Source organism: Perca flavescens, chromosome 19, assembly GCF_004354835.1.
Source record: "Perca flavescens isolate YP-PL-M2 chromosome 19, PFLA_1.0, whole genome shotgun sequence".
Taxonomy (NCBI): domain Eukaryota; kingdom Metazoa; phylum Chordata; class Actinopteri; order Perciformes; family Percidae; genus Perca; species Perca flavescens.
Window position 1 is genome coordinate 28,478,424 of NC_041349.1, and position 12,325 is coordinate 28,490,748.

The 12,325-nt window shown below is 43.4% G+C and overlaps 1 protein-coding gene across 1 annotated transcript in view; it reads right to left on the reverse strand.

Moving 5' to 3' along the window:
- The window catches only part of zanl (zonadhesin, like), an 82,300-nt gene that overhangs the window by 10,076 nt on the left and 59,899 nt on the right, over window positions 1-12,325 (reverse strand). Inside the window, exons 74-90 of the mRNA XM_028563719.1 lie at window positions 11,777-11,946; window positions 10,868-11,070; window positions 10,382-10,526; window positions 9,488-9,735; window positions 8,942-9,119; window positions 8,191-8,299; window positions 7,987-8,081; window positions 7,683-7,859; window positions 7,323-7,531; window positions 7,087-7,231; window positions 6,277-6,374; window positions 5,750-5,896; window positions 5,476-5,640; window positions 4,732-4,859; window positions 3,402-3,673; window positions 2,935-3,143; window positions 84-228 (exon numbers count right to left, since the gene is read on the reverse strand). Of these exons, the coding sequence (XP_028419520.1) occupies window positions 84-228; window positions 2,935-3,143; window positions 3,402-3,673; window positions 4,732-4,859; window positions 5,476-5,640; window positions 5,750-5,896; window positions 6,277-6,374; window positions 7,087-7,231; window positions 7,323-7,531; window positions 7,683-7,859; window positions 7,987-8,081; window positions 8,191-8,299; window positions 8,942-9,119; window positions 9,488-9,735; window positions 10,382-10,526; window positions 10,868-11,070; window positions 11,777-11,946 (2,843 nt within the window). The remainder of the gene's footprint in view (window positions 1-83; window positions 229-2,934; window positions 3,144-3,401; window positions 3,674-4,731; window positions 4,860-5,475; window positions 5,641-5,749; window positions 5,897-6,276; window positions 6,375-7,086; window positions 7,232-7,322; window positions 7,532-7,682; window positions 7,860-7,986; window positions 8,082-8,190; window positions 8,300-8,941; window positions 9,120-9,487; window positions 9,736-10,381; window positions 10,527-10,867; window positions 11,071-11,776; window positions 11,947-12,325) is intronic.

Consider the following 12,325-nt stretch of genomic DNA (forward strand, 5'->3'; position numbering starts at 1 on the left):
CCTGGTTTAAAGTCTCTAAACTGTACAACTATTATCCGACATGTTGGAATGTTGGAGGAAGCCGATCAGAGTGGGGCACTCACTGGTGGGTTTGCAGATCAGGTCTCCATTCTTGTCCAGGCCACACACTGAGTTGGAGTTACAGCTGTGGTCCTTACACGTGATTTTGCCGCCGAGGTTACAGGTACACCTGTCGGTACATCTATTTGTCAGCCACGAGTCTCCCACCTGTGCACACACACACAAAAAATGATGTTTTGCTATGTGGAACAATCTTTCCTTTCCTTCCTAAGGACATGACCTAAGTCATAGTGCCTATGCAACTATCGACATTGTATATATACAGTGGGGGAAATAAGTATTTGACCCCTTGCTGATTTTGCAGGTTTGCCCACTTACAAAGAATGCAAAAATCTACAATTTTAATCATATGTACATTCTAACAGTGAAAGACAGAATCCCAAAGAAAATTCCAGAAAATCACATCATATGAATTTATTAAAATTGATAACCATCTGATGAGGAAAAACAAGTATTTGACCCCCTGGACAAACAGCATGTTAATATTTTGTAGAAAAGCCATTATTGGCCAGCACAGATGTCAAACGGTTTTTATAGTTGGTGACAAGGTTTGTGCACATTTCGGCAGGGATGTTGGCCCACTCCTCCCTGCAGACAGCCTCCAAATCATTCAGGTTCCGAGGTTGTCGCCTGGCAACTCAAATTTTAAGCTCCCTCCAAAGATTTTCAATCGGATTCAGGTCTGGAGACTGGCTAGGCCACTCCAGAACCTTGATGTGCTTCTTCTTCAGCCACTCTTTTGTTGCTCTGGCGGTGTGCTTAGGGTTGTTGTCGTGCTGAAACACCCATCCTCGACCCATCTTCAGCTCTCTCACTGAGAGAAGGAGATGTCGGTCCAGAATTCCACGATACATGGCCCCGTCCATCCTCCCCTCAATACGATGGAGTTGTCCCGTCCCCTTGGCTGAAAAGCACCCCCAAAGCATGATGTTGCCACCACCATGCTTGACGGTGGGGATGGTGTTCTTTGGGTTGTACTCGGTGTTCTTTGCCCTCCAAACACGACGAGTTGAGGCCAACAAGTTCTATTTTGGTCTCATCTGACCACATCACCTTCTTCCAGGCCTCTTCTGAGTCGTCCAGGCGGTGAATGGCGAACTTCATGCGGGCCTGTACATGTTTCTTCTTGAGCAGGGGGACCTTGCGTGCGCTGCAGGATTTCAATCCATGACGGCGTAGTGTGTTACCAACCGTTTTTTTGTAACTGTGGTCCCAGCTGCCTTCAGTTGATTCATCAGTTCCCCCTTGTGGTTTTGGGATGATTCCTCACCGTTCGCATGATCAGGGACACCCCACGAGGCAAGATCTTGTGTGGAGGCCCAGACCGAGGGAGGTTGGCGGTGGTGTGGTGCTTCTTCCATTTCCTTATAACTGCACCGACAGTTGATCTTTTCTCTCCAAGTTGCTTTCCGATTCTCTTGTAGCCCATCCCAGCCTTGTGCAGATCAACAATCTTGTCCCTGATGTCCGTAGAAAGCGCTTTGGTCTTGCCCATGGTGGTGATGTTGGATGCTGGTTGTTTGGGTGTTGACAGGTGTCTTTTATACAGGTAACGAGGTGAGGCAGGTGTATTTGATGTAGAGAATTGGTTCGGATTGGGGCTTTGTCTTAAAGAAAGACTAACTGGCTTGTAGGAGCCAGAATACTTGCTGTTTGTCCAGGGGGTCAAATACTTGTTTTTCCTCATCAGATGGTTATCAATTTTAATAAATTTATATGATGTGATTTTCTGGAATTTTCTTTGGAATTCTGTCTTTCACTGTTAGAATGTACATATGATTACAATTGTAGATTTTTGCATTCTTTGTAAGTGGGCAAACCTGCAAAATCAGCAAGGGGTCAAATACTTATTTCCCCCACTGTATATATATACTATAGTGTAATAATTCTAAATCAATATAAGTGCAATACAAGAAAGAAAAAAATGAGACAAAAGTCATAAATATCTTTATTTACCATACTATTCTTTTTTTTGGCTTTATTTTATTTGACTGTAATAACTGCCTAGTAAGCTTTGCGGAAATAATTATGTAATTTGTAATTTGGTTAACTTAGCAGGTCAGCTTAACATGTAAACAAAAGTGAAATTCAAAAGTGAATTTCAGTATGTGCAGAAAAAAAATCTATTAATTAATCAATGCAATAATAAGGAATGACTATTGGGTTTAAATGAAGCTTTTCTTTCCAGGAAATTTGTATTTTCTCAATAATTAGTAACGATATCATTTTTCCTTTCATTAAAAAATAAATAAATAAATAAAAAAGCCTAGAAAGTTATTGGAAAATGTATGTAGTAACAAGTGATTCCGGTAAGTATTTTGTGAACCTTCAAATGTATCTTTAGACTCCTCAGTGGGTTCTTAACCCAGGCTGTAAACCACAGATAAAGACCCTAGACCTAGACCTTTTGTCTGGGTTTCTACTAAGATCTAAATTCAGCCAAAAAACGTCTCTGATAAAGTGTATCACAGATCACTAGATCATCTGTAATATACAGTTTCTCACATTTTTGTAAATATTTCATTATATCTTTTCATGGGACAACACTGAATGAATGACACATTGCTACAATGTAAAGTAGTGAGTGTACAGCTTGTATAACAGTGTAAATGTGCTGTTCCCTCACTTTTGTGAGATACTGTATCTGCCTGTTTTACACTCTGTGACCAACAGGTGGTATTGAAAATGAAGCCTCGAGAAACGAACCCTTGAGCATACAACTTTGCTGGAAAGCTCCAATGCTTCACGCGGCTTCATCTCGCCATCACTACCTTTAATGCTTATAACCTGCGTGTGTTTCTGACGTCGAATGAGATCACGTGGCGTTTTAGGCCCATCGGCCGCTTCACTCACATCATGGTACTCTCCATCTGAGTCCACACAGCCACATTTGTCCAGAGGAACGCACACGTTGTCGCTGAGGACGAAGCCGGCGTCACACTGGCAGCCCTCCACACAGGTGGTTGGGGGGAGGTGGCAGAAGATGGGGAAGAGGTCGGAGCAGGTGGGGGGGCAGGGGGCGGTGCAGTCAGAGTAGTGGCTTTTGGGAGGGCAGGGCATGGCTGCAGGGAGGGGAGACAATTAAGTATGCAAAGAGTCAAACTAGAATCCGTGCAGTGATAACAACTCTAAAAAAGATGAACAAATACATTATTGGCATCAACATCAAGCGCAACAATGACATTATCATTCATATCAACCCAGGCCTGTCCTGGATTTCATCTGCTGCTATTTAAAAAGCTTAATAGATACAGGAATACATTTGTTTTTTCAATCTCTAACCGTAAACCTCCCACCAGGGGGCAGCAGCTCATACTTACGACAGAATGTGTTGTTCCTCCAGCTGATGGTGACTCCGGCACTCTGACAGGCCTGAGCGTAGGCCTCCACGTTGTCACAGAGAGTGGCCTGCATGCCGTCGTACTCGCACATGTCGTAGACGCAGTTACCCAGGAAGGCCTCGGGGGGCACGAAGGAGTGGCAGGGCTTGAAGCGGTCGGAGAGGATGACCTCGGCACACTGAGCCTCGAACCGCTTCTCCTCCTCTGCCGTGCAGTTGGGGTGGACGTCTGGACGGGTGTCTGGCTGACAGCTAGAGGGGAGAGTGTTTGGATCAGTGGTTTAGTCAGGCCCGAGCGGCAACCTGCGGGGCTGAAAAGTGAAGCCAATTCGGAGTAGTCTTGATCAACGTAAAGATTTTTCAGGATTAAGCAAGAAATTGGATGTCCCTCCCCTTCCACTGACTGTGTGCTGCCATTCTCAAAATCTGTTCACTTCCCTAAATAACAACAAACTTTGAGCTAGCGAGCTACGCGCTGAAAATGGCGAGTTTTGAAGAAAATTTGGATGGTGCAACAAGGCAGGCCTGCTTGGTTCTTTCAGGGAATGACTGTAAAGATTTACAAGGAATATGTTTAGGGTATTTCCTCTCTAACTGGGATATTTTGGGACTGACTGGTGGGATTGCTGTGGACAAAGTACACACGCAATACACTGGTAAGAGTAAATTAAGTTTAACCATGTATGCAGCTAATTTAAATAGCTCACGTTACTGTATTGTGTCAACAGTTAACTTCATTTAATATTGTTTGTGGCGTTTTCTTTTATCAGCGTGCAAATGTTCCACCAAAACAAGTTCCTTCCAGAGATTATTTAGCAGAGCCACCGTCGCTGCGTCCGGAGCTTAGCGCCCAAGACGACTGTGATCGGTTTAAACAAATGCAAACAACCCAAGTTTTTTTCTCATATCCCAGAATGCATCTGTGGTGTAGCCAGACCTTTCTCCACAGCGCTGTGGAGATAGGTCTGGCAATGCGAGACTAATGCTAAGGTGCCTTAAAGGACAATTCCGGCGCAAAACAAACCTAGGGGTTAATAACGGATGTGTACCCACACACACATGTTAACCGAAGCATTGAGAACTGTACAGACAGTTTAGTGAACGAAGAGCTGCAGGAGCTATGAGAGAGAGAGAGAGAGAGCTACCGGTAGTCAATGCGGCAACACAGCCTCGTACTTCGGGAAACTGGTGGTGTACATTTAAATAGCTGTGAATTTGTTTTTGTGTGTTTTCATATCTTAGAACTTTGGCCCGGTTCTTTTTCGCTTCTTCAAAATTAATGGTAACTGTAATAACTGTAACCCACTGACCCAGGATCACTGTCTCCGTCTGATTTCCAGCTGTTGCCCAGTTCAATCACATCCTTGGCTGGCTTCTTGTTGGGCATCAGGTTGTCATCGGAGGAGTTGTGGTTGTAGTTCCCACACATTCCGCACAGCTGAAGATGAGGGAGATGGAGCTGGGTTATTACAGTGCTTCACACACTGAGAGGCCTCGACAAGATTGCATCTTGCAGGATAATCCCAATTCAGACTCCAATTACAATGATATCAATGGTGAAACACTTTGTCTTTGGCGAAGGGACAATAAGACAGGCCTAAAATCTTCATACTTGGGCTGGGCGATATGGAGAAAATCGGATATTCTTAACCAAATACCTTAATGTCGATATTGTGACAATATTGTAGGGTTGACAATTGGTGCAACAAGAAAATATTTACACAATTAGTATTCCATGCACTAAAAAGGTATGTATAAAGGCTTTAGGCCACCAAGAATACAATATATGTGAGCTCCCTGCTCCGTCTCTCTTTTATCTTAGGGGTCCCTAGCTTAAAAAACTTTGACGACCCCTGGACAAGGTGGTTGAAGGCTAATAACAGCTGAACAGTGTGGTAAGTTCAGAAAATGACATCACTTTACTGTAATGCAGCCTTTAAAACCAGGAAAAAACAACACCTACCATAATACGATATCCAAAATCTAAGACGATATTTAGTCTTGTATCACGATATGGATATAATATTGATATTTTGCCCAGCCCTTGTTCATACCTTGTTATAGTATTCTCCAGGAACAGTAATCTCCAGGTGATGGACTCCGTCAAACTTGACCTGCAGACCAAAGTTTGTGTCCAGCAGACTGTAGGATCCGCTGGTTATCACCTTGGCTCCGGCCACGTCAACGGAAACCGGGGTTCGCACCCGCCGCTCATTCAGCTAAGACAAGACAGAGAGAACATAGACAGTCAGCCGCTGGGCATTTCACTACACCCATTACTGTTTCCTGCAGCCAGTATAATACTAAAAACAGAAAGAGGTTCCTTACCAGAACTCTGCGGCTCTTCTGCAGCTCAACCACAGTATCATGAGGAAGGTAGACTGTGACAGAGCGGACATAGGAGGCCTCTGGCTGACCGCGCTCCTCGTTTTTAGCCACGATCTTGAAGGGAGTTACCTTGGTGGTGTTACACACCTAGAGGATTCAGAAAAAAACAAACATTTGAAACAGTTACGCTTTTATGTTGCCAGGGGTTAAAGTGGGATCTGGAAACCCTAAGATACAGGTGAGGAGGGGCGGATTGTTAACACCACACCAAATTCCATTCTCAAATTTAACATATTACAGTTTCTTACAAAAATGAAGTCTCTGACTACAACACAGCCCTTAGAGAAAACTTACTTTTAAAGCGTTATTTCCTTACTATTAAAACAGTGGTGAAGAGCACCAGGAGCTGAGTGAATAAAACATCTGCAGCAGGTTACCGTGTTGGTTACTACAGAGGCTGTTTGCACGCGATCTTCACCCGTTCAACTGACTTTAAAAGCAAATTTAGCATCAAACTCAGCCCGTACCTCCACCAGAGTGTAAGTGCACGTGCCCATGTACGTGTGCATCACACCATCAAAGGTGTAGTAGTGAGGATCTCCAGCCACGTGGCACACTCCTTTCCCTGAGGAAGGGAAATAAGGCTTGGTGAAATATGAAACATATTTACACAAAACTACAAAAATATGACTTGACAATACTGATAATTGTTTCTGTTGTATTTGTATTTTATTCTATTGACTATTTTTACCATGTTTTTATTGTCTATGCACATTGTAAAGCACTTTGTGACCTTGTCTGTGAACTCACTGTATAAATAAAATTGACTTACTTACGTACACCAAACGACTTTTCAATTCCACTGTCGCAGACTATTTTCCAATATCGGAATTAACTCAGTCTCAATCGTTTGGTGTAAGTAAATTGAACTGGTCCATGGAATTTGTTGTAAATCCCCCATTTTCTCCCAATCTGAATTCCCAGTTGCATTATTTAACTCAAAGATAGCATATATCAATACAGTCAGTTTGTATCAAAATATTTCGGACTTTAGAAACTGATCTTCATAATCAAGTGCTAGGTTAAAAATTAGCTAGTGGGGACACATATACATATACACATGTTGCACAGACATTTTAATTGCATTTTGTGTCTGTTAAGAGTATGCCCCCACAACTGGCATTTTAGCTAACTGGGAGCTCTGGCCATAGCTGCAGCAACTCCAGTTTGCTAGCACCGATTTGTTTTTTCTTTTTTTTTCCCTATAGACAGTACTCGGATACATCTAGCGATCAAGATTCAGGAAAAAATCATCCGGATTTCTCCTTTAAGTTTACCTGTAGAATGGCAATCCAGCACTCCTTCTACAACTTTACACTCCTGGGCCGGGCTGCACTGCCACGGCTCGCAGGTGATGTTTTTGTTGCCGTTACACTTGCAGCGCTCGGAGCAGTCCTTCTCTGTGAACCAACTATCTCCCACCTACACACACAAGTAGTGCACATACATAAGTTCAATGCATGTTCAAACACATTTTCTTGCAAAACCCTCCACCTGAGCGGAGCACGCTTACCGGCCTGTAGTGTCCATCTCGGTCGGTACATCCGCACTCGCTGAGCGGGACGCATTTGTCTCCGCTGAGGACCAAGCCAGGGTTGCAGACGCATCCCTCCACACAGGGCTGGTTGCAGGAGCCGCCGGGGCTCACGGGGTCCTGACAGCTGGGCTGGGAGCAGGCGGGGCCGCACGGGTTGTACTGACTGCCAGGGGGGCACTTAAGAGCTGGAGGGAGAGAAGGACAGTTGCAAATAGGGTTATTATAGTAAAGTAAAATGAACTGAAACTAAATAAAAACTAAAACATTCAAGAAAAAGTAAAACTAAACTCAGACTATATTGCCAGGTAAAAAAAACAAAGATATAAATGAGCGTACGACAGAAGGTGTTGTTTCTCCATGCAATGGGTTTTCCGGCAGCAGCACACATGTCGGCGTAGCTCTCAATGGCCTGGCACAGAGCCACGGTCTGACCACCGGTGGCACACATGTCGTACACACAGTTTCCAAAGTACAGCTCGGGAGGCACGACCGAGTGGCACGGCTTAAAGATACCTGAGGATCAACACAGAGAGGCAGGGGAGGTGAATGGCAATAATTTTAATGTATTTTATTTACTCAATAATTACTCTCTTAGTGGTATTAGGCTAGTGTATGTGTGTGTGTGTGTATGTGTGTGTACCATTGGGATCGGTGATCATGCCGCAGCTGGTGGGCTTCTTGGCCTCCTCCTCCACCTTTTTGTCACAGTCGTCCGCCCCTCCCCCGTTGGTGCAGCTGAATAAGACGAGGAGGAAATATGAAAATGGCACAAAGTGATGATTTTTGTTGTGTAAAACATGGCTCAAACGTCTAATGTATGTGTGTGTTCTGTGATGCGACTCACTCTGGCCGGGGGTCAGGAACCAGCCAGCTGTCTCCCAGTTCATTGGTGTTAGCGGCCGGTTTATTGTCTGGTTTCAAGTTGTCATCTTTGGAGTTTCCGTTAAAATTTCCTGCCGGGGGAAACAAACATTAAGACTCAGTCAGAACCACTGGTACACTGAAGCAAATACAGTGGACAACGTAGCTGTTAAGAAGAACAGACCAAACTTACTGACTGGCTGCAATCAGTTGTGAAATTGACTCCCAGTAGAGAATGATGTTTATTATGTTTATTATAGTATGAAGAGCTTGAAATAAGAGAAGTTCCGATACCAGTATCGGAAAAGCCTCTGATACTGCCTAAAATATTGGTAAGCATCGGTAAGTATGCATATGCACCGATCCGATACCACGAAATTTAGACCCGATGAAAATCTAATTCAAAGTAGTTTATTTATGTTCTCTTTCTGTTATGACTAACTGTCAAACTGGATAATTAAATAAAGTTCTATGGCGTTTAATTTTTGTTTGTTCATGTTTCACAAAAAGTTTAACCTGAGCCAGGCCGTACAACAAAGATAGAAATCCTATCGCATCCATACAGGGATAGTAGTATACAGTTGTTAAAACATAAAAAAATATATGACACACTGGTATGGGATCGGTACTCGGTATCAGGTGATACGCAAGTTCATGTATCGAAATCGGTATCAGGAAGGGAAAAAATGGTATCGGACCATCTCTACTTGAAATGGGTCACAACTGGTTCTTACCACACATGCCACAGAGCAGGCCATTGTAGGAGGTCGGCACGGTGACGTCAGCATGGTGGTTGCCATCGAAACGCACCCTCAGGCCGAAGGATGTCTCCAGGACAACAAACTTGCCGCTCAGGTAGATTTTTAGTCCGCTGATGGAGGTGACGGGGGGAACAACCACCGTCCCATTGACCTGGAGGACATACAGCAGAGATGTTGGTTCTGATGCTGGGCAGACAGTGGCTGTATGTGGAGTAGGGCTGCACAATAGATTGTTTTTAATCCTCATTGCGATATTTTAGTGGTGCCTTTTGAGTTCAATTCAATGTTCAATTAAATGAATGTTGGGAATGATATCCTTTCATTTGTTTCAACAAGCAATTTGTTGTATTTTATACTGAAAGCAGCAGAAACGCCGAACTGAGTACATTCTAATACGTTTATTTATTGAAAATGATATCGTTATCATGATATTTAACACAGTTATCGCATCTTTTCCTCATACCGTGCAGCCCTAATGTGGCGAGCAGATCTACAGCTTTAGTGTATCAGGAAACATACCTGGAGTGTGCGACCCTTGCAGAGGATGACCTTCACACCGCTCACATTGATCACCACGGCCTTGACGTAGGAAATCTTCTTACTGCTCCCTCTGTGCTCGTTCTGGGTGTCCACGGTGAAGTAGGGCATGCCGGAGGAGGCGTTGCATGGTTTGGACAGGGTGTAGGAGCACGCTCCCATATAATGGTGGGTGTGTTTGTCAAAGGTGGTGTAGTGGGGATCGCCACATACTGAGCACATACCATTTCCTGAACAAGAGAGGCAAGAGTTTAGCTTAACTTTAACTGTTGGGGCTGACGAATCAAACCAAAATTCACACCCAATCTAAACCAATAGTACTGGTCCATGGAATTTGTTGGAAATCCCCCCATTTTCTCCCAATCTGAATTCCTAGTTGCATTATTTGACTCAAAGATAGTGTATATCGTTACAAATCGTCAGTTTGTATCAAAATATTTTAGACTTTAGAAACTGATCTTCATAATCGAGTGCTAGGTTAAAAATGAGCTAGTGGGGACCTATATTAGACCTTTTATTTTATTTATTTTTTCTTTGCACTGACTATTTAATTATATTTCCTTTAATTATTAAGGGTGGTTGTAGGTTGTAAAATGTAATGAATATTTTTGATTTTAGAATTATAACTGAAAGTACTGTTCAAATAAGTATTGTTCTTCCTCATATTGGATCTTTCTCTTGGAGGATGATAGGGAAGTTATTATGGAAGATGTGCTGGAGATATGTGTTTTAAGTAGAAAGTCTGGGTTGTGCCATACTGGTATATGTTGACATGGTGTCATTATGACATTTTGTAAATGATCCATCAAGCTGACACTGTTTATTTAAGTTTTTTGGAATGCTTGACTCCAATATTTGTGTGTTTGTGTTACATACCCAGAGGACGACATTCATATTCTCCGTCGTGGAGCTGGCAGCTCTCAGTGGTCGGCTTACAGCTGCTGTTGTGACACTGGATCAAACCTCCGCTGTGACACACACACTTCTGCTCACAACCCTCCAGGTACCAGTTATCATCCACCTGACACACACACACACACGCAATTTAATTACATCAAGCCTCCACAAAAACGTCATTGTTCAGATGAGATACATTACATATGATGCTACAACAATATTGTTGAGTATGTGCTTGAAACATTCATACTTACAAAATAAATACCAGGAATGTATCAATACATGGAATGGAATGCATGCCGCTGCTGCAATAAGTGCAATTGGTGCTCAGAGGAAATGCTGTAAATTATAGAGCGTGGTCTAGAACTACTCTGTGTGTAAAGTGTCCTGAGATACAGTCTGCTACAATTGGACAATATAAATAAAATTTAATTGAATGTGATTTCAGTGACTCGGAGCACTCACAGGGTGATAGGATCCACTGGGGTCCACGCAGCCGCAGTCTTTCAGGGACACACACTTGTCGTTGCTGAGGATGAAGCCCGGCTTACACTCGCAGCCCTCCACACACAGGTCCTCGCAGCCGGGGGGTCCGGACACACCCAGACACGTCTCCGGACACGAACTCACACACAGGGAGTAGGAGCTGTTGGGAGGACAGGCCAGGGCTGCATGGAGGAACAGAGGGACGGAGAGATGGAGGGAGGGATAGATGACGGACAGAGGCAGGGTAGGAAGGAAGGATGAATGGATTGAGGAGGGGTAGCAGGATGTAAGGATATATATATATATATATATATATATACACACAACTATTGATGGGTAACCCCTGATCCACTTCCTCCCTTCCCAGCCACGGCAAAGAAAGTGACGTTTAGACACCAAAACGACCAGTTAAGTTTCAGAAAAAGTTCATGGTTTGGATTAAACACTCGTGAGGAACAAACACATGTTTCCTGGGTGAAAGTATTAAGATTAGATTCTGCGTAACTTCTGGTCGTAGCTGTATTCTCTCTAGCCACAACCCCCTTCTATGATGATGTATCACTTCCTTGCTTTTGACCTATAGGCTTACACACTGATAGAGAGCCACACTCCCATTCATTAGTGGAACACTATATATGTGAGCAGACTACTGCTGACAATGAACCTGAAGAACAACTATTTCAGTTCAGTGAACATTTTAACTGCATACTGCCATGTCAAATAAAGGCATTTGAATTTGTTGTACTGTGTGCTTTGGATTGTTTTGAAGGAAGAGTTGCATTTGAGACAGATTCTACCCATGCAATCAGGCCTTCAAATGATGGAACAGACAGTGAATGTCTTTGGAAGAAAAAGGAAGTTTGTGAAATCAAAATGCTCAAGACTCACGACAGAAGCTTGGAGTCCTCCACGGGTGGACTTTGGCTCCGGCGCTCTGGCAGGCGTCGGTGTAGGCCTGGAGCTGGTCACACAGCACATGCTGCTGGCCTTGGAACTGGCACATGTCATACACACAGCTCTGGAAGAACGGAGTGGGATTCACCACACCGATACACTCCCTGGAACAGAGGCAAACACTCAGAGGCTCAGGCAGAGGGTCCAACACTAGAGATGTCAAGGTCAAGGTCAAGGTCAAGTTTATTTATAAAGCACATTTACAAGCAGTCATTCCTGCCCCAAAGTGCTGTACAGATACTAATACCGGTAACAGCATAAAAAGCATACTAATTAGCCAAGAAGAAAAAGTAAAAGCCTATTAAATACATAGTATCCCCAAAATAATAATAATAATTAAAACACATGTAAACATGATTACAAACAATATTAACAATGTCACAGCTCAGCTTGTGTTAAAAGCCATTTCAAAGAGAGACAGTTTGGTGGGTAAATAGGACATACATAGTACCTCAAAATCCCATTGACACCTCTTTCCTCTGC